Source organism: Schistocerca piceifrons, chromosome 8, assembly GCF_021461385.2.
Source record: "Schistocerca piceifrons isolate TAMUIC-IGC-003096 chromosome 8, iqSchPice1.1, whole genome shotgun sequence".
Taxonomy (NCBI): domain Eukaryota; kingdom Metazoa; phylum Arthropoda; class Insecta; order Orthoptera; family Acrididae; genus Schistocerca; species Schistocerca piceifrons.
This window is the reverse complement of record NC_060145.1, coordinates 210590386-210611010: the sequence shown is the minus strand read 5'-3', so window position 1 is coordinate 210611010 and position 20625 is coordinate 210590386. Positions and strand designations below refer to the sequence as shown.

Below are 20625 nucleotides of genomic sequence, written 5' to 3'. Positions count from 1 at the left end.
CAGGTATCGCCGATAAACATACATTTAAAACTCTACACCTAGGTTTTGGAACAGTTAAAGGCAGAGCCCAGTTGTCATTTCTTGGCTGGTACTTAGTACAGAAGTTTCACTGGTGTTGAGTGCAGCAAGTTATATCAGATGAGATTTCTCTTTCTTGTGTGTATTCTTGATTGTCAATGGTGGCATGAGTGTGGGGAAAGCCACTGGGAATACACACAAATTCAGATCAATTAACACTTTACAAAAACAATTCTGTGATATTTGGGAAAAATAAATATAGAGTAAAAGATGACCATTTGTGATATGAAAAGAATACAGAAAAAATATCACATAGGTCAGTTCATATCAAATACTAATATTCTTCATGAACTCATGATTCACAATCACATTTAGAAAACTAATTACAAGAATTAACATTTACATTTGTCAAACTGTAGTTTACATCACTTGAAGCAGAAGTTTTCACACAGAGTAAATTACAACTAAGAAATATGGCACACGGTTTAGTGTGAAATTAATAAAAATAAGTAAGCAAGATCCATAATGCAGAGAAATGATGTTTATTTGTTACAGAAATATTGCAAGGAAACATGGCCCAATTGCATAAAATATGAGTAAATGTATATTATACACTCAGCAGAGGATGGGCAACACTAGTGGAACACAAATAAGAAAAGACAGAAGCTCTACTTAGACAATACGACCAACTGTAAGCTTACCCTGGTTAGCTATGGGTCACATACTGAGATAGAAGTAAAGAAATTACAAAAATTTATTTCTTTTAAAACTTTGTGAAAAAAACCTTGTCATTGACAGGGTTTAGAACTTCATGAAAATCCATATAAAAAAATAGAGCAATTCGGGTCACCATAAGATGATGATCAGCTGTTTGTGTTGGCACAAAATAAGAAATTTCAGTAAATTGATGTTAATCAGAAAAACTGCTATGTCATTTCCAAAACTGTACATTTTGTTATTTATGTTAGAGAAGGTTTTACATTTTAGTGGTTTGCAATGCAATATGTATGATATGTCAGTTTTCAAAGGGAAAGTTACGCTTACCCATGTCATCGGCTAGAGGATCTGAATGTGTGCCACTGTCAAGTGATGGATTCGTTGTCACAATGACAGCTCCAGATTGTGCTGCTGTCTTTGCTGAAAACATAATCCAAAATTACCTGAAATATCTGAGTCACATGAAAACTGTGTTGTAAAACAACTTCATAAGTTTCTATATTATTCTGAAGTGTCAAAAACAAAAATTGTTGACATGTCAATGGCAAATTGCAAGGATAATTTTAGATCATGACTAGCATTATTAGAAATTATGAAATTTTTTCCTTTTATGGAGGATGTAACAGACCTATTGTTTCCTTTAATTTTATGAATAGCACAGATAAGATACGCTGGGCATACAGCCTGACAACTTATTGGTAGATGGGCCAAGCAAATATTTTGGTGGGTTTCAGGAGATGTGAAAAGACCAAAGTGATGATCTAGTAGAAGGTGAGCACATGTGAACATGGCACTATATTATTTTGTCTACCAACTGCTTAAAATGATTATTACATGTGGACATGGCACTATATTATTTTATCGACTACCTGATTAACTGAAATGCATATGTCAGGTAGGAGTGGGAATGGGGATAGATGGGTCATTTAGCTTTAACCAAATTCAGCACTGAGTTGCTGTTTATATATGTTTGTGATCAATATTTGCATACTTTTCATTTGCTATGGTTGCCATCACTATTTTCAAAAGACTTGACACCAGTGTGTGTGTGTGTGTGTGTGTGTGTGTGTGTGTGTGTGTGTGTGTGTGTGTTCTAATTACAATAATAACTCGATTAACCGTCACTCTTTAAACCGTCAGTTTCTGATAACCATCAGTTTCTGATAACTGTCAGTTTAACCGTCAGTTTCTGATAACCGTCACTGCGTTACAGCATAATAATACTGTAATAACATAATGCTCTAAGGTGCAGTGATGCGTTCACTTTGTTTATTTACTCTATTTTAGTGGGAAGTGAATGTACCCACCCGCCGTAGAATGGTACATAAAACATGACCTTCAGTTGACGTGCTAACACATCTCCCCCTTTTCTTGTCTTTGTCTCACTTGTGAGTCAACAATCACTGCTGGATCGGTTTCCAGTTGTGGCGAGAAGACTGTAATTGTTGCAGTGTATCTAGTGGGCTGTGCCGTGTTACGTTTTCCACTCAAATAAGCTTTATTGACTAATATTTTACACTACCATATTTAGTGCAGGTGTGTGTGATACAGTGACTTGATAAAATGTCTGAAAAACATAAACGTGTTGTTTTAGGACTTAATCAAAAACTTGAAATTATAAAGCGCTTAAGAAATGGCGAAACTGCAACAAGTGTAGCGCTGATTTATGGTATTGGAAGAACAACAGTAAACGATATAAAACGTGATGCTGATAAAATAGAACAACATGTGTCAACAACGCAGAGTATGGATGGAGATGTGCGAACAAGAAAGACAATGAAACCTGCAAAATATGATGATTTGGATACTGCAATGCACCGATGGTTTATACAAGCAAGAAGTCAGGGGATTCCACTTTCAGGGCCTATAATAATGGCCAAGGCTGTTGAAATGAACAACAAACTTGATGGTGACTCATCTTTTAAAGCAAGTATCGGATGACTCGACAAGTTTAAATTTTGTCATGGCATTCGCCAACTTGATATCAGTGGAGAAATACTCAGCGCAGATAGCTCTGTAATTGCTGAGTTCCGGGAACAATTTAAAGAAAAAATGGCTGAATTGAATCTTGTTAGGGAGCAAGTTTACAATTGTGATGAAACTGGGCTTCATTGGAAGGCTTTACCACAAAAGACATTAGCATCACACTCTGAAAAAGCTGCTCCAGGTTTCGAAGTACAAAAAGATCGCATCACTGCTATGGTTTGCGCAAATGCGACCGGCAATCACAGGCTACCCCTACTTGTGATTGGGAAATCAAGAAAACGTTGTGCATTCAAGAATTTGAATTTGAATGCCCTCCCTGCACAATACCACGGCCAGAAGATTGCTTGAATGAATCAATCAATTTTTTCTGACTGGTTTCACAAACAATTTGTACCTCAAGTTAGAGCACATTTGACTGAAAAAAATATGCCACAGAAAGTGCTATTGCTATTAGACAATGCCCCAATGCACCCTACTTGTGAAACGAAAAGTGATGACGGCAACATAACATGTCTCTTCCTTCCAGCAAACACAACTTCACTTATACGGCCCATGGATCAGGGAATCATCGAAAACATGAAACGTCGTTACAGAAAAATATTTATCGAAAGTTTGCTCTCATCTAATGAATCAACATCTGTAAAACAGTTTCAGAGATCATACAGTATTAAAGATGCCATTTTAAATTTTGCCAGTGCATGGAGTGATTTGTCAATGTCAAATCTCAAGAACGGCTGGAATAAACTTTGGCCTCAACCTAGAGGTGAAGAATCGGAGGAACCTGAGTGTGTGACAGTTGATGAGATGGTCATTTTGTGCAATAATTTACAAAGCAGCACACATTTGACGTCAGAAGAAGTATCAGAGTCGTTAGAGTGTGACAAAGTGGATGGGGGTTTTCGAATTTTGAGTGATGACGAAATTGTTGCCAGTGTAAGTGCCACCAAAGAAGAAGAAGGGGCTGATGAAGACGAGTGTTCAAACCATGAAGAAAAACAAACTATTAGCCATTCAGAGACCGAAACAATGCTGTCTAAGTGTATAGAATGGTTTGAAAGTCAAGAAGAGGCTAATGCAACGCAGGCACTACTGCTCCGAAAAATACGAAATATTGCCGCGGTGAAAGATCGAACATCAAAAAGGCAGAAGAAATTGACTGACTATTTCCAAGCTAGATAAACTATTTCACTTGTAAGTTTATAGTACAGTACAGTACTGTACATTACGTATTTTGCAACTTTTGTAGCTACTGTACAGATGTTTTTATCATGAAATAAATAGTTTTATTTGCTATTACAATCATGTTTAATTTGTTTTTGCTCCAAGATATTAATATATTACTGTGAGAGTGATATGTGTCTATACATAAAATAATTGATTGAGGTTATGTTTTGGAGGAATACAGTGTTTCTGTTATTCATCTATTCGCTCAACCGTCATGACCACGGTCCCGAAGATGATGGTTAATCGAGTTTCCACTGTACTCTTAGTTTCTTGTTTCCATTTCTAATTGTTCCGGTTATTTGTAAGAGACTTTTAATCTTATTGATAAGTTTCTATCGTTATGAAGAGACACATCAATTATTTCTGACTCTTTCCTTATTATTATTTCACTGTATAATTGCATTCAATCATTCATATTCTCTTGAGCCTCTATACTAATCAACCATTTGATGCCTACTGCTAGATAAAATCATCCTCTAGGCTTTTACATAGTTTACAGTCATCAGCCTTATGCACACCAAGTTGCAAATGCATCTTCCATTAGACTGCCACATCGTTCTTTTTGTACCTCCTGTAATCTAGTAAAGTATTCTTTGGCCCACCTAGCAACTAGTTGTCAGACTGTGTATCATCATTACAACTTCATGACAATAATAGTTACGTCTTCCACTACAGACTACCCTGATACATTTGTTTCTATTTTAGTTTTTATTAGCAATTCCCAACATGCATCTAACTATAGCTCTCTGAGAAATCGAGTATTTAATGGTTTTCATGGTGGAAGTCAATACTACCTGCCACAAACCATAAATGGAAGTAAACATTGATTGTAACATTTCTTTTTCACACAGATTGGAAGCTTAGTTTGGAAAACTATTTAATTTAGCAAAAGGGCTTAAGAACATTTTTTAACCCTCTGTTTGTTTTATTTGTTGTCCAATCAACTGTTGTATTCCACTGACCAAGATATAAAAATGCATCAACAGCTTCTATGACTTCATTGATATTTTGTCTAAGTTGATTTTTAGTATACGAAGGGATAGAAGCAAAGAAAGATTGTTGAGGACTTCACTGGATGAGATTAGAAAACCTTAGAACTTAAAGGTGGAAGACAGGGTAAAATACAGGACACCGATTACTACTAAAACATTGCGCACAAGTTAATAAGAGTGAAAAGCTAAGCGCATTGTGTGTAACAGAGGTGGAATGGGGGATTGCAAAAAATAGACAAGTCAGAAAATGAAAGATGTAGAAAACTAAAATGGAGTGAAGAAAGGAATAGTTACTGTGAATAACTCAAACAGAAGTAATTAATGTAAAGTAAGACCAGGTGGGTGGCGAAAAACAAGGACATGTTGCAGTGTTAGTTCCCACCTGAGGAGTTCTGAGAAACTGCTGTGTGGGGGAAGAATCCGGATGGTGCTTGTGATTAAACAGGCACCAAGGTCATGACAGTCATGTTGTACAGCATGCTCTGTAACAGGATATTGTGTGCTGCCTGTATGCATTCTCTGCCCCTGCTCATTCACCCTGACTGATAACCGGGTGGTAGTCATGCCGTTGTAAAATGCTGAAAAGTATTTACATAACATATGACATGCGTTGTTTCACAGGTGACTCACTCTTTGACGATAAATGTTTTGCCAGTTACAGGGCTGGAATAGGTGGTGGTAGGAGGGTGCATAGAGCAAGTCTTGCAGCAGGGATGGTCACAGGGGTGGGAGGCATAGGGTAGGGAGATGGGTGCAGAAAAAGCATAGGGTCATAGCCTTGTCCAAGTAGCTGATTGATACAGTCAAGAGCAGGGTAAACAGGGTGACAAGTGGTGTGCTCTGCAGTTGTATTTTTGGAGGGATCAGCAGTACCAGAATTGGTTGTGATAGCCCAGGAAATCCACTTTTGAAGTAGGCTGTTGGGATGATTACGTCTAGTGAAGGCTGAAGTGAGAGTGGAGGTGTAAAGAGGCTGCATCTAAACAAATACGTTTCCCTCAAATGCCAAGGCTATATGAGAGGGAACGTTTGACATGGAAAGGACGGAAACTGTCAAAATGTAAGTACTGTTGTTTGTCAGTAGGTTTGTGTAGATGAAAGTGTGTAGCTGGCCTTTGGTGAGGATGAGATCAATATCAAGCACAGTGGCATAGGATTTGGAATAGGACCACGTGAAATTTAACTGGGAGAACCTATTTAGAGACTCAAGGAATTTTAACATATCAGCCTCACCATGAGGCAAAGATATTATCAATGTATCTAAAACAAACCAGGGGCTGAAGGCTTATCATCCCATGAAATGGCATCAATGATGACAAGCAAGGCATGTTTTGAGAGTGGGATGGGCATGGATTTCAGACAATACAGGAAATGGTTGGTATCTTTAATATAGGAGGGAAGTCTTTGCAGGTATTGATCAACCACTTTGAAGCCAGCAACTATAGGACGGCCAGGATGATTGGGTTTGTGGATCTTAGCACTAAGGTAAAAGGTGGGGGTGCATGGTTTGGGTGGGGTAAGAAGTTCTATGGTTTGAGGTGTAAGAGACCTGAAGATTTTAGGACGGACTGCAGGTCTGTTCAAATCACAGGAATGGGATATTGATGGCAGATGCTGTAAGTAGAGGTGTCAGACAGCTAGTGTAGGCCTTCACTAATATACTTCTGTCAGTTAAGTAACACAGTGGTATATCCTTTGTCTGCTGGGAGGATAATGATGGAGTCACCAGCTTTTAGGGAATGTAGAGCCTGGAGTTCTGTATAGGACAGGTTAAGGTCATGTTGTAGTGACCTGGGGAAAGTTGGGAAGCAATACTGGATGTGAGGAATTCTTGGAAGGCTTGTACAGGATGATTCTGAGGCAGAGGTGGTGAATCAAGTTGGGATCATAGTCGGAACTCTTCAAGGTTTGCTGTCGGAAAGGTTTTGGGACTGGGTTGCAAAGTGATGTTTCCAGTTGACATTAAATGTACGTCCTTCATCAAAGCAGCATGGTTAAATGCAGGTTTAGGGCTGAAAGTGAGACCCTCAGATAATACAGATAATTCATGGGGGATAGTGTTTTGGTTGAGAGGTTGAGAACACTGTACTGTTGTGACTGGTTCTTATGATTATGGGTGAAGGCTGTGGGATGTTAAGAAGGTTGGCCATGCTCAGTCCGTAGTAGAGGAGTGGTGGCTGATGGTGTGGCTGTTTGTGGAGTTGCAGAGGGCAGGAAGGGAAACACCACTATCGAGGTAGTTTAAGATGAGGTGGAATAGGTTTTTGAGGTGAAGTCTGACATGTTGCAGTCTGAAGTGGGCTCGGTGGATGATACCATTCAAAGGAAACATAACTGCAGGTGTTGGGTTGGGTTGTTTGGGGAAGTAGACCAGACAGCGAGGTCATTGGTCTCATCGGATTTGGGAAGGATGGGGAAGGAAGTCGGCTGTGCCCTCTGAAAGGAATCATCCCGGCATTTGCCTGGAGCGATTTAGGGAAATCACGGAAAACCTAAATCAGGATGGCCGGATGCAGGATTGAACCGTCGTTCTCCCGAATGCGAGTCCAGTGTCTAACCACTGTGCCACCTTGCTCGGTCAAACATAACTGTAGGATTTTGTAGAAGGAGAGAGGTCATGTGGAATGGAAACTGAGAGATGAGGCATGTAGATCACAGATTAGTTGGGTAAGTGCAAGATATTGCTCTATTTGAATCTGTAGAGTAGGATTACACCCAGAAACAGGGATTTACAATGTTAGGCCTTTGGAAGTAACTCCAAGGGACATCAGGTTTCAAGAAACAGAATGTGGGACCTTAATTTTGATTGTGCAAATGCATGTTTTCAAAAAGAACAGATGTAATATGTGATGGGATTCATCACGGCAAGAGAGGACGATTTGGAGTGTTAGAAATGGTGGGAGTGGCAAGAACAAGGGGAAGAGGGTGGAAAAAGATAGAAAAATAGAAGAGAAACAGGGGAAAAAATTCGAAAAATCAGAAAAATTAACATGAAAATCATGAGAACAGACAATGGTTAACAAGAGACAATGAGTGTGTGAGAAGTTCTCACCACAAGAGTGGTCTATATGATCTGAAAAGATCATTGCCCAAAAAAAAACACCCCACAATAGGCAAAGTCTTGAAAAGAGACAAAATTTAAAAACTGGCCAATGAAAAGAGAAAGTCACAGGAGATGAACAAAAATGTGAAAGAATTGCGTATAAATGGGGTAAGTGGAGGGTAGGAAATAAAATAGCTGTCAAATCTGATAATAAATCAGCGAGAGATGATTGGGAGAATATCCTGCAGTGTAGTGAACTGTAAGCAAATTATAAATAATGGTGGAATTCTTACATGCAAATTTGAAAATAATATTGGGCCCATTTACATGCACATAAACTGGTACCAGAAAAGTTGTAGTGGCAAAGTATTGATTAATCAGGGTAGTACAGATAAATAAATGATCAGAATAATAACACAAAAGGTAGAAAACAGACCATAGTTTCAACAAGATAGGCAACAACAAAGACAGACAAGAGGGTTACGTAAGATGGAATGATGGCCATTTTGGCTAATACAACAACAAAAATAAACAGTTATTGATAAAATAATATAAATAGATAGATAAAAAATCTACTCACCCAGTAACAGCAGGGGAACACGCGCACACACAAAAGGGTTTAACTTTTACAAGCTTTCAGAGCCAGTGGCTTCTTCTTCTGGCAGAAGAGTGGAAGGGGAAGGAAGAGGGGTGAAGGAAAAGGACTGGAGAGGCTTAGAGAAAGGGGTACAGTTCAAAAAAGTCACCAAGAACCCCATGTCAGGAGAGACTTACCGGACGGGATGAGAAGGAAATACTGATTGTTGGGGACTGCACCGGATGAAATTTGAAAACCTGAGAGCTTAAAGGTGGAAGGCAGGGTAATATGCAAGACAGAGATTATACTAAAACATTGTGCATAAGTTAATACGAGTGAAATGCTAAGTGAATACATTGCATTTTTTTTTCTTCAACAGTTCTTTATTGAACATAATTAGAATTACACACATGGAAGAATGGTGTTTTCTCTACACACACTATTTTTCCATGTTATCTCCAGCCTGTTATATGGCCTTCCTTCAGTGCAAAACAAGGGTGTGTATGCCATGTTGGTAGCAATCCTTATCCTGGTGGTGGAGCCAGTGCTTCACTGTGTTAATCACCTCCTCATCGACCTCAAAATGCCTTCCACAAATGGCATCCTTTAATGGTCCAAACAAGTAGAAGTCCGAGGCAGCTAGGTCAGAGCTGTAGGGTGGATGGGGTAACATTGTAAAATGCTGTTTTGTGATGTGCTCAAAAGTCCTCAGTTTTGTGTGGGGATGAGTGTTAACGTGTTGCAGCAAAATGTCTCCTGGGTTTCTGTGGCACCGAAGTCACCAGAAGTGCATGTTGAGTTTTGTTAATGTGTTGACATATGATTCTGCAGTAACGATACCGCCTCTTGGCATCACATCAATGAGAATCACACCTTCACAGTCCCAGAACATGATGATCATGACCTTACAGGTGGAAGCAGTTTCTTTGAATTTTTTCTCCTGTGGGGAGTGGGAATGGCACCATTCCATCGACTGTAATTTTGTTTTGGGCTCAAAATGGTGAACCCAGGTTTCATCACCTGTCAAAATCCAGGACAAGAAGGCCCTCCCCCCCCCCCCCCCTCAGCTTCAAAACGTTAAAACAAATCAAAACAAATGTTTTTTTCTGTGTGACTTGTGATCCACCATTAGACTCCATGGGACCGATCATGACCACACTTTTGAATATCCACGAGTGAAAATAATTGCATCCACACTGCCTTTGCTGATTGACAGATGCAGCGCCACCTGCCATGTCATAAAGCATCTGTCCTCACAAATGACATCATCAGCTCATTGCAACATGTCAGGTGTGACAGCTGTAGATGGATTCCCCATCACTGCAAATCATGGAGCTCCACACAACTGCCTTCTGGTGACCTCACCCTCTGTGCCCAGTGACTAACTGTACTTCTGTCGACAGCAGATGCTCCACAGACTTTGCACAAGTGATTGAGTATATTCCCCACAGTTTGTTCCTCTGCAGTGAGAAGTTTAATGATGGCATATTGCTTGTAATGTACATCACTTACAGATGCCATTTTTAAACTGTCCTGCAGCTACGCTATCTGTGAGAACTGACGGAAACTTGTCGTGCTCCCTCAAGAGACTTCAGATAATACATACATAACATTTCACATTCGTAGCATTGCTTTTGACTGGGAAAACAAATGTGATACATTACTTCCTGGGCAAACATTGTATTCAAGTCAGAAAGTGAAAGATGTAGAAAAGCTAAAATAGAGTGAAGGAAGGAGTAGTTGCTGTGAATAAATGCTGAGGTGGAAGAAATTAACATTAATTAAGGACAGGTGAGTGGTGAGAACCAAGGACATGTTGTAGTGCTAGTTCTCACATGAGGAGTTCTGAGAAAATGCTGTCTCGGGGGAAGAATCCATATGGCACGTGTGGTGAAACCTGCACTGAGGTTATGACTGTCATGTTGAAAAGCATGGTCTGCAACAGGATATGTGGTAGTTATGACAACGTAAAGGGCCGAATGGTGTTTACATAACAGTTGGTATATGACATGTTGTTTCACAGGTGGCTCTCCCTTTGATGGTGTATGTTTTTCCAGCAATGGTAGAAGGGAATAAGCAATGGTAGAAGGGTGCATAAAGCAAGCCTTACAGCAGCGGTGGTCAGAGGGGTAGGAGCCATAGAGTAGGGAGATGGGTGCAGGAGGAACATAGGGTCTGACAAGGATACTGTGGAGATTGGGAGGGCGACGAAAAGCTATTCTAGGTGTGGTCGGCAAAATCAGAGACAGAATGGATCTCATTTCATGGCATGATTTTAGGAAGTCATGGCCTTCTCGAAGTAGCTGAATGATACATTCAAGACCAGGATAATACCGGGTGACAGGTAGTGTGCTCTGAAGTTGTTTCTTGGAGGGATCAGCAGTGCCATGGTTGGATCTGATGGCCCAGGAAATCTGCCTCTGAACTAGACTGTTGGGATAATTATGTCCAGTGAAGGCTGAAGTGAGAGTGGTGGTGGTTTACTGCTGTAAAGAGTCTGCATAGTAGCAAATACTTTGCCTTTAATACCAAGGCTGTATGGGAAGGAAAGTTTGACATGGAAAGAATGGCAACTGTCAAAATGTAAGTACTGTTGTTTGTCAGTAGGTTTGATGTGGATGGAAGTGAGTAGAGGGCCTTTGGTGAGGATGAAATCAACATCAATATTTTAACACGTCATCCTCACCATGAGTCCATACAGCAAAGATATCATCAATGTATCTAAAACAAACCAGGGGCTGAAGGTTTATGGATCCCATGAAGCCCCCTCCAAGTGACCCATGAAAAGGTTGACATAGGAAGGAGCCATCCTCATTCCTATGGCTGTACCCCTCACCTGCTTGTATGTCTGCCCCTCAAAGGTAAAGTAAGTATAAGGCTGATTAATGTGAGCACGAAGGATGTCATAGGCTTAGAATCAGGTGGGTGTTGACTGAGGAAATGTTCAATAGCAGACAGACCATGCACTTGGAGAATGTTGGTATAAAAGGAGATGGCATCAATGGTGACAAGCAAGTTGTGTGGTGGGAGTGGGACAAGCATGGATTTCAGGTGATATAGGAAATGGTTGGTATCTTTAATATAGGAGGGAAGTCTTTGTACTATGGTTTGCAGGTGTTGATCAACTAAGGCAGACATACGTTCAGTGGCTACTTTCAAGCCAACAACTAAAGGATAGCCAGGATAACTGGGTTTGTGGATCTTAAGACAAAGGTAAAAGGCGCGGCTGCATGGTTTGGGTGGGGAAGAGGTTCTATGGATTGAGGTGTAAGTCCTTGTAAGGGGCACGGAGATTTTAGGAAGGACTGCAGGTCTTTCAAATCACAAGGATGGGATCATTTTGGCAGATGCTGTAAATAGAGGTGTCAGACAGCTGGCGTAGACCTTCGCTAACATATTCCTTTCAGCCAAGTACCACAGTGGTAGTTCCTTTGTCTGCTGGGATGATAACAGTGGAGTCATCAGCTTTTATGGAACATAGAGCCTGGAGTTCTCCAGAGGACAGGTTAGGGTCATTTTGTAGGAAACTGAGGAAAGGTTGTGAAGCAGTGCTGGATGTGGAGACTTCTTGCAAGGCTTGGAAGGAATGATTCCGAGGTAGAGTTGGTGGATCAAGTTGGGATTGTGGTCAGAACAGTTAAAGGCAGGGTTCAATGTCAGTTTGCCGTTGGAAATGTTTTGGGATTGGGCTGCAAAGTAATATTTCCGGTTGACATTACGTTTACAGGAAAGTAGGTCCTTCACCTTGTTGGATTCAAAACACCCACCGAATGCATATCTGCCTTAGTTGATCAACACCTGCAACCCCCGCAGTACAAAGACTTCCCTCCTATATTAAAGATACCAGCCATTACCTATATCATCTTAAATCTGTGGCTATCCCACTTCCACCACACACCTTGTTTGACACCATTGATGGCATCTGCCTCTATACCATATCCCCCACATACCTGGTTTGTCAACGTCCACCTGATTCCACGCCTATGACATCCTTCTTGCTCACCTTAATCAACTTTATATTTACCAACCATTACTTTGCCTTTGAGGGACAGACATACAAGCAGATCAGGGGTACGGCCATGGGAACCAAGACGGCTCCTTCCTATGCCAAGCTTTTCATCAGTTGCTTGGAGGGGGCTTTCCTGAAATCCATAAGCCTTCAGTCCCTGGTTTGGTTTAGATATATTGATGACATCTTTGCTGTAAGGACTCATGGTGAGGCTGGGCTGTTAAAATTCCTTGAATCTCTAAATAGGTTCTACCAATTAAATTTCACATGGGCCTATTCCAAATCCTATACCACTTTCCTTGATGTTGATCTCATCCTCACCAAAGGCCAGCTACACACTACCGTCTACATAAAACCTACTGACAAGCAACAGTACTTAAATTTTGACAGTTGCCATTCTTTCCATGTCAAACATAGTTTCCCGTACAGCCTTGGTATTAGAGGCAAAGTATTTGTTCCAATGCAGACTCTTTACAGCAGTAAACCACCACCACTCTCCCTTCAGCCTTCACTGGACATAATTATCCCAACAGCCCAATTAAAAATCAGATTTCCTGGACCATCACATCCAGTCCTGGTACTGCTGACCCTTTCAAAAAAACTTCGGATAACACCACTTGTCACCCAGTATTATCCTGGTCTTGAATGTATCATTCAACTACTTCAGGGTTTATACGTGGATGAGGAAAAAGATTCCTGGATCTTTCCTGGAATTCCCAGTTAAAAGTACACTTCCTACAGGGTGAAAATACACTTTTTCTGTGTTAAGTGAGAGTATACTTTTCCTCGGAACTGTAAAATTTATCAATCGTTTGAATGGTTATTCTTTGATACACCTGCGTACAATTTCCCAGCACTTTAGAAGAAGAAACTCTGGGAACAAAACATGTTTTGGGGAGATGACTGACATGCAGCAACATGTATACTGTATATCTTCGTATTTTAAAAGTAAATTCGAATTCCACCAAACACCGCATGTTATTTTCCAAAGCATTGAAATAGAGACTGCGATGCGCTTTTGTAAGCCAGTCATAGCTCACGTCATGTGATCTCGCCAGCCAACGACAGTGTATATTAAAAGTAATGTGAACACACAAATAGGAAAACTTAATGGTTTAAATTAACATACGAAGTGTTGCTACAAAAAAAAGGAAAGCTTTCACATATAATGTTGCCTCTGTTTATGCATGTTACACTTTAAGATACACCACACAAATGTGCCCCTAAAATTATTAAGAATGACATAAAAATGTCAGACCTTCTGGGCCCGAAATTATTCTAAATCATCATACTCAAAGAGTTGATTTTTAAATGAGAGTCAAAAGCTCTGTGATTTAAGAAATTCATCCTGCATTCTAGCACGTAGTTCATCTTGCATAAAAGGAAATTTAATTTGACAGTAATGCTTTTCAAACCACCATTCGCAATATTCTCCCATGACCAGTTAGAAATAGGTTCGTTTCAGAGGTTGTCAGAGAGCGCCAGATAACAAGCGTCACCGCGCTTGCGCAGCTACAATGACGCAGGAAGCCTGTACATTTGTACATGTAAATGATTAAAAGATCTTACATGATGTCATAAAAGAAACAAGACATTAGAGGACACTCCAAGAGCACGAGAATTTCGAAAACCATACTAAAATGCATAATTTGGTTTGAAGTGCTCATTCATATGTCCAGATTCAGATGTAATTTTTCTTGGAGTACCAGTACTGTATTATCTCATGTTTGGTTCTTTATTATGGCATAATGCCATATGTGTTAGAAGATGAAAACGTGCACCTGAAATGCAGCGAACAGTTGAAACCTGTCAATACTGTCAAATTAAACACTCCATTTTAAATAAATTGGCAATAAATTGGCTGGTTCAGCGGAAAAGATTAATAGAAGCCCAATTTCTTTAGCAAATCAACAAAAATAACTTCATTGTTCTGCAGAGTGATTAATGCTTGACTGTCAGAAAGGAGAAATAAAATAAAATCTGAAACTAACAACATATTTTAGCCTTCCGTAATTGTGTAAATGTATTTTAATTCACTTGATAGCTCCCAGTCACAGAAATCCATTTTCTTTTCATTTGACATGCGAGCAATAAAAGAAAAGGGAACAGCAAAATCACTGAACGTAAACATGGGTCACTTGAGACAACCCGCCTCCCCATTACAACTTAAGACTGCTCTGTAGATTTGCCCCAGATCTACGATTATTCTGAACCAGGGCAATACTAGAGAGTGGCGTGCCTCCTCCCTCGAGCGTTTCAGGTAGGGCGCCAAAAATGTAAAAAATCAACTTTTCAAAAATACGTCCATTTTGTAGCGCACATCTATGTGTTAGAGGAAATGTAAGACATATTATTTGGTCTTAAATGTGCCAAAGTGCAATGCCACACCTCTTCACACACCATTCTTCTATCGCACGTCACTGTATTTCACTCTGTGGAACTCAAACAAAACTCAAACATGTAACACTTTATAATGGGTGCCATCAAGCTAAATTCAGGACAATGGAAATTAAAATGTCCGGTGGTGCCTCACCTCCTGTTCCCAGTCGGCTGGTTTGACAACCTGCCCCAGTTGCAACAAAAAAAAAAAACTGACAATAAATACTGGATGGGATTAATTGTAACCGGGAGAACAGGAACTCTTCAGAAAATTTGCACTCTTTATTGCCTGTTAGCTAATAACTTGATGTTTTGTGTGAAATAAAATTAAATATAGGAGACATAAAACCAGTAAAGACAACAAAGACAACAGACAAGCAAGACAGTACACATTTCTTCAGTAGTTAAGTCCTTACATTGCTTTCCTCAATAACCTTGGTACAGCTTTACATGGCGTGTTTTCCTTTTGGGAAAGAATCTATTAGCTCATCAAAGTTTGTCAAATGTGTTGCTACATGAAAATACCAAATGTCATTGTCTAATACTGAAAAAGCTATTAATACAAATAGTACCCAATACTGGTGTGGTTTCTCGATCTGATTACATGTATTTTGTCACTGTCTGCTAGATAACATGAAATAGGTCTGCCTAATATTGCAGCAATTGTAACACTCACTGAATAAACAACACTGTTTTGACACAAATGGTCATTTTTATAACACGACAAAATATAATCATGAAGTACCAATATCAAATGCCTATTAGCCTACTGCAAGCAAAAAGTTTCATGTCAGGAAATAGTTTTACATTTCATTCATACGCTCTAGCTTCTGAAGCGTGATATCGATAGTAGGAAATGTTTATATAAATTTGGAATCGTAATATTCTTTCATAATTTGTGTGATGTCCCCATTTCTTCTCCTTCCTCATTCTAATAAACAATCTTGCCATCACTAATTCTCTAACTATTCCTGCCAGGGTTAAAACTTATTCTCTGGTTAATATAACTAGCCCTGCCACAATCACCGTTTTAGTTATTCCGCATTTATTCTCCGGTTAGGCGTTATTACGTGTTCGTACAACGCGTTTCCCATGCTACTCCCAGAATTGAACTCTAGTGGCTGCTAACCGGGGACTGTACTACTGTCCCTTCCCAGTGTAGTGTTCTGGTAACAGGGATGCATTTCAAAATCATATGAATAATCGATAGACCGACATGCACTGGATGCTAGGCACTTTGTGAAACAAGGTCTCCCCCCCCCCCCCTCGTTAGAAATTGCCGCCCGGGGCAGATACCCCGGTTTGCCTTCCACCCCCTATATCCAAGCCTGTTGTGCACGTGTGAATCTGACAGCTTAGGCGCGCCAGTTTCTTTTTTTTTTTTCTGAGTAGCATCCGGCTGCTTGCTGCTGTTGCTTATACAGCTAACTGCCACCCTTCTGTAGCCAGATGCGGGAGTAAGGTACTACTCACACGTGACTCAACTGCGCATGTGTATGAGCTTGCTCGCAACTACTCAAACGAATCTAATGTAAGCAGTTGTGACTTCACGCTCATTGGAGACAATCAGCTGTTATGAAGCATTACATAGTCTTCATAAAGCCAACGGCACATTTTGCTGTTGGCAGATGCTTGTGTGACCATTGTGTTTTAGTTGCTGTATATGGCGCATTTCTTTGGCATCTTAGTTTTATTTTTGTTTCTCTCTCTCTCTCTCTCTTTCATAGTTTATTGCTGCAGTATTATTCTGCAGTAGCAAGATATAGTAATATCTTTTATTAGAGTATTGGTTCTTACCAGTCAATGTTACAAAAATTTACTGAAAACTAAAACAATGAAAAATTCCCGGAATTCTAGAAAAATTCCCGGAATTCTAAAAAATTCCCGGGTTTTTCCCAGATCTCCCAGTTGTCCCGGGTTGTATACACCCTGTACTTTGACAAGGCCACAACATCCTAAAACAATGCCCTGAAATGAGATCCATTCTGTCTGAGATTTTGCCAACCACACCTAGAATGGCTTTTTGTTGCCCTCCCAATCTCTGCAATTCCCTTTTCAGACCCTACACTCTTCTGCACCCATCTCCCTACCCTATGGCTCCTACACCTGTGACCATGCCCTATGCACCCTCCTACCACCACAGATTCCTGTTCCGTAACTGGCAAAACGTGTACTATCAAAGGGAGAGCCAACTGTGAAACAACACATCATATACCAGCTGTTATTTAAACACTGTACGGCATGACTATCACCCAGTTATCAGTCAGAATGAATGGGCACAGGCAGAGGGGGTATACAGGCAACACACAACATCCTGTTGCAGAGCATGCTGTGCAGCATGACAATCATGACCTCAATGCCTGTTTCACCACAAACGCCATCTGGATTCCTCCCTCAGACAGCAGTTTCTCAGAACTGCAACATTTCCTTAGTTCTCTCCACCCACATGGCCTTAATTTATGTTAATTCCTTCCACTGCAGCATTATTCACAGTAACTACTCCTTTCTTAGTTTCCTATCTATTTCAATTTCTGATTCGTCTATTTTTTGCCATTCCCATCCCACCTCTGTTACATACAACACACTTAGCTTTCAACTCTTACTTACTCGTGCATGATGTGTTAGTAGTAAACTCTGTCTTGCAGATTACTCTGTCTTCCCCCTCTAAGCTCTGAGATTTTCACATCTCATCCAGCACAGTCCCCAATAATCAGTGTTTCCTTCTCATTCCGTCCACTAAGTCTCCGCTGATCCGGGGTACCAGGCGACTTTTCTAAACTGTACCCCTTTTCCTAAACCTCTTCAGTCCTTTTCCTTCACCCCTCTTTCTTCTCTTTAAATTCTTCTGCCAGAAGAAGGAGCCACTGGCTCCAAAAGCTTGAATATGTTAAATCCTTGTGTGTGTGTGTGTGTGTGTGTGTGTGTGTGTGTATGTGTGTGTGTGTGTGTTTTCCCCAGCCACCGCTTGGTGAGTAGATTTTTTGCCTATCCATTTATATTATTAGTGACATTCGAGTAAGGGTTGAGAAGAAGAGGAAGTGGGAGAATACAAGGTCTACCTGCCAGGAGTCAAAGCAGGAATAGCACAATGGGGTGTAGGGCTTTACATCAGGAAAGAAATGGAACCCAGCGTAGTTGCAATAAGGTATGTAAACGAACGACTTATGTGGATAGATGTGACAGTGTCTAGCAAGAAAATTAGGATTGTGTCAGTATATCCACATTGTGAAGGGACAGATCAAGATAAGATGGATAGTTTTTATAACGCACTCAGTGATGTAGTTGTTAGAGTAAAGGATAAGGACAGTGTTCTGCTCATGGGCGATTTTAATGCCAGGACTGGAAATCGAACAGAAGGGTATGAAAAGGTTATGGGTAAATTTGGAGAGGATATGGCGGCCAACAGGAACGGGAAACAACTCTTGGATTTCTGTGCCAGTATGGGCTTAGTAATCACAAACTCCTTTTTTAAACATAAGAACATTCACCGGTATACTTCGGAAGGTAGGTGAACCAGATCTGTCATTGACTATACAGGGTGTTACAAAAAGGCACGACCAAACTTTCAGGAAACATTCCTCACACACAAAGAAAGAAAATATGTTATGCGGACATGTGTCCGGAAACGCTTACTTTCCATGTTAGAGCTCATTTTATTACTTCTCTTCGAATCACATTAATCATGGAATGGAAACACACAGCAACAGAACGTACCAGCGTGACTTCAAACACTTTGTAACAGGAAATGTTCAAAATGAACTCCGTTAGAGAGGATACATGCATCCACGCTCCGTCGCATGGAATCCCTGATCCGCTGATGCAGCCCTGGGGAATGGCGTATTGTATCACAGCCGTCCACAATATGAGCACGAAGAGTCTCTACATTTGGTACTGGCATTGCGTAGACAAGAGCTTTCAAATGCCCCCATAAATGAAAGTCAAGAGGGTTGAGGCCAGTAGAGCATGGAGGCCTTGGAATTGGTTCGCCTCTACCAACCCATCGGTCACCGAATCTGTTGTTGAGAAGCGTATGAACACTTCGACTGAAATGTGCAGGAGCTCCATCGTGCATGAACCACATGTTGTGTCGTACTTGTAAAGGCATAAGTTCTAGCAGCACAGGTAGAGTATCCCGTATGAAATCATGATAATGTGCTCCATTGAGCATAGGTGGAAGAACATGGGGCCCAATCAAGACATCACCAACAATGCCTGTCCAAACGTTCACAGAAAATCTGTGTTGATGACGTGATTGCACAATTGCGTGCGGATTCTCGTCAGGCCTCTCATGTTGATTGTGAAAATTGACAATTTGATCACGTGGGAATGAAGCCTCATCCGTAAAGAGAACACTTCCACTGAAATGAGGATTGACACATTGTTGGATGAACCATTCGCAGAAGTGTACCCGTGGAGGCCAATCAGCTGCTGATAGTGCCTGCACACGCTGTACATGGTATGGAAACAACTTGTTCTCCCGTAGCACTCTCCATACAGTGACGTGGTCATTGTTACCTTGTACAGCAGCAACTTCTCTGACACTGACATTAGGGTTATCATCAACTGCACGAAGAATTGCCTCGTCCATTGCAGGTGTCCTCGTCATTCTAGGTCTTCCCCAGTCACGAGTCATAGGCTGGAATGTTCCGTGCTCTCTAAGACGCCGATCAATTGCTTCGAACGTCTGCCTGTCGGGACACCTTTGTTCTGTAAATCTGTCTCGATACAAATGTACCGTGCCACGTCTATTGCCCTGTGCTAATCCGTACATCAAATGGGCATCTGCCAACTCCGCATCTGTAAACATTGCACTGACCGCAAAACCACGTTCGTGATGAACACTAACCTGTTGATGCTACGTACTGATGTGCTTGATGCTAGTACTGTAGAGCAATAAGTCGCATGTCAACAGAAGCACCGAAGTCAACATTACCTTCCTTCAATGGGGCCAACTGGCGGTGAATTGAGGAAGTACAGTACATACTGACGAACCTAAAATGAGCGTTTCCAGACACATGTCCACATAACATCTTTTCTTTATTTGTGTGTCAGGAATGTTTCCTGAAAGTTTGGCCGTACCCTTTTGTAACATCCTGTATAATAACAGATCAGAATTTCAGGCAGGCTGTGAGGGACACACATGTATTCACTGGATTATTTGATGACACTGATCACTATTTAATCTGCAGTGAAATTGGTATTGTGAGGTCGAAAGTGCACAAGGTCAGGTCCATATGTAGGAGGATAAGAGTGGAGGAACATCAGTATAAGGAGATCAGGCACAAGTACATAACAGTGATCTCAGAAAGGTACCAGTTAGTTGAATGTAGTCAATTACAGTCATTGGAAAAGGAATGGACAAGGTACAGGGACACAGTACTAGAAGTGGCTAAAGAATGTATTGGAACAGTGGTGTGTAAAGGTAGGATGAGGCAAACAGCTTGGTGGAATGACACAGTCAAGGCAGCCTGTAAAAGGAAAAAAATGGCTACATACTAGAACTAATGTAGATAGAGAAAGTTATGTTGAAGAAAGAAACAAAGCCAAAGAGATAATTGTAGCATCCAAGAAGAAATCTTGGGAAGACTTTGCAAACAGGTTGGAGATTTTGGGTCAAGCTGCTGGAAAACCATTCTGGAGTGTAATTAGCAGTCTTCAAAAGAGAGGTCAGAAGGAAATG

At 40.7% G+C, this 20625-nt stretch overlaps 1 protein-coding gene across 1 annotated transcript in view; it reads right to left on the bottom strand.

Moving 5' to 3' along the window:
- The window catches only part of LOC124711809 (small G protein signaling modulator 1-like), a 319654-nt gene that overhangs the window by 61188 nt on the left and 237841 nt on the right, over window positions 1–20625 (bottom strand). Inside the window, exon 20 of the mRNA XM_047242033.1 lies at window positions 1063–1155. Coding sequence (XP_047097989.1) covers window positions 1063–1155 — 93 coding nt within the window. The remainder of the gene's footprint in view (window positions 1–1062; window positions 1156–20625) is intronic.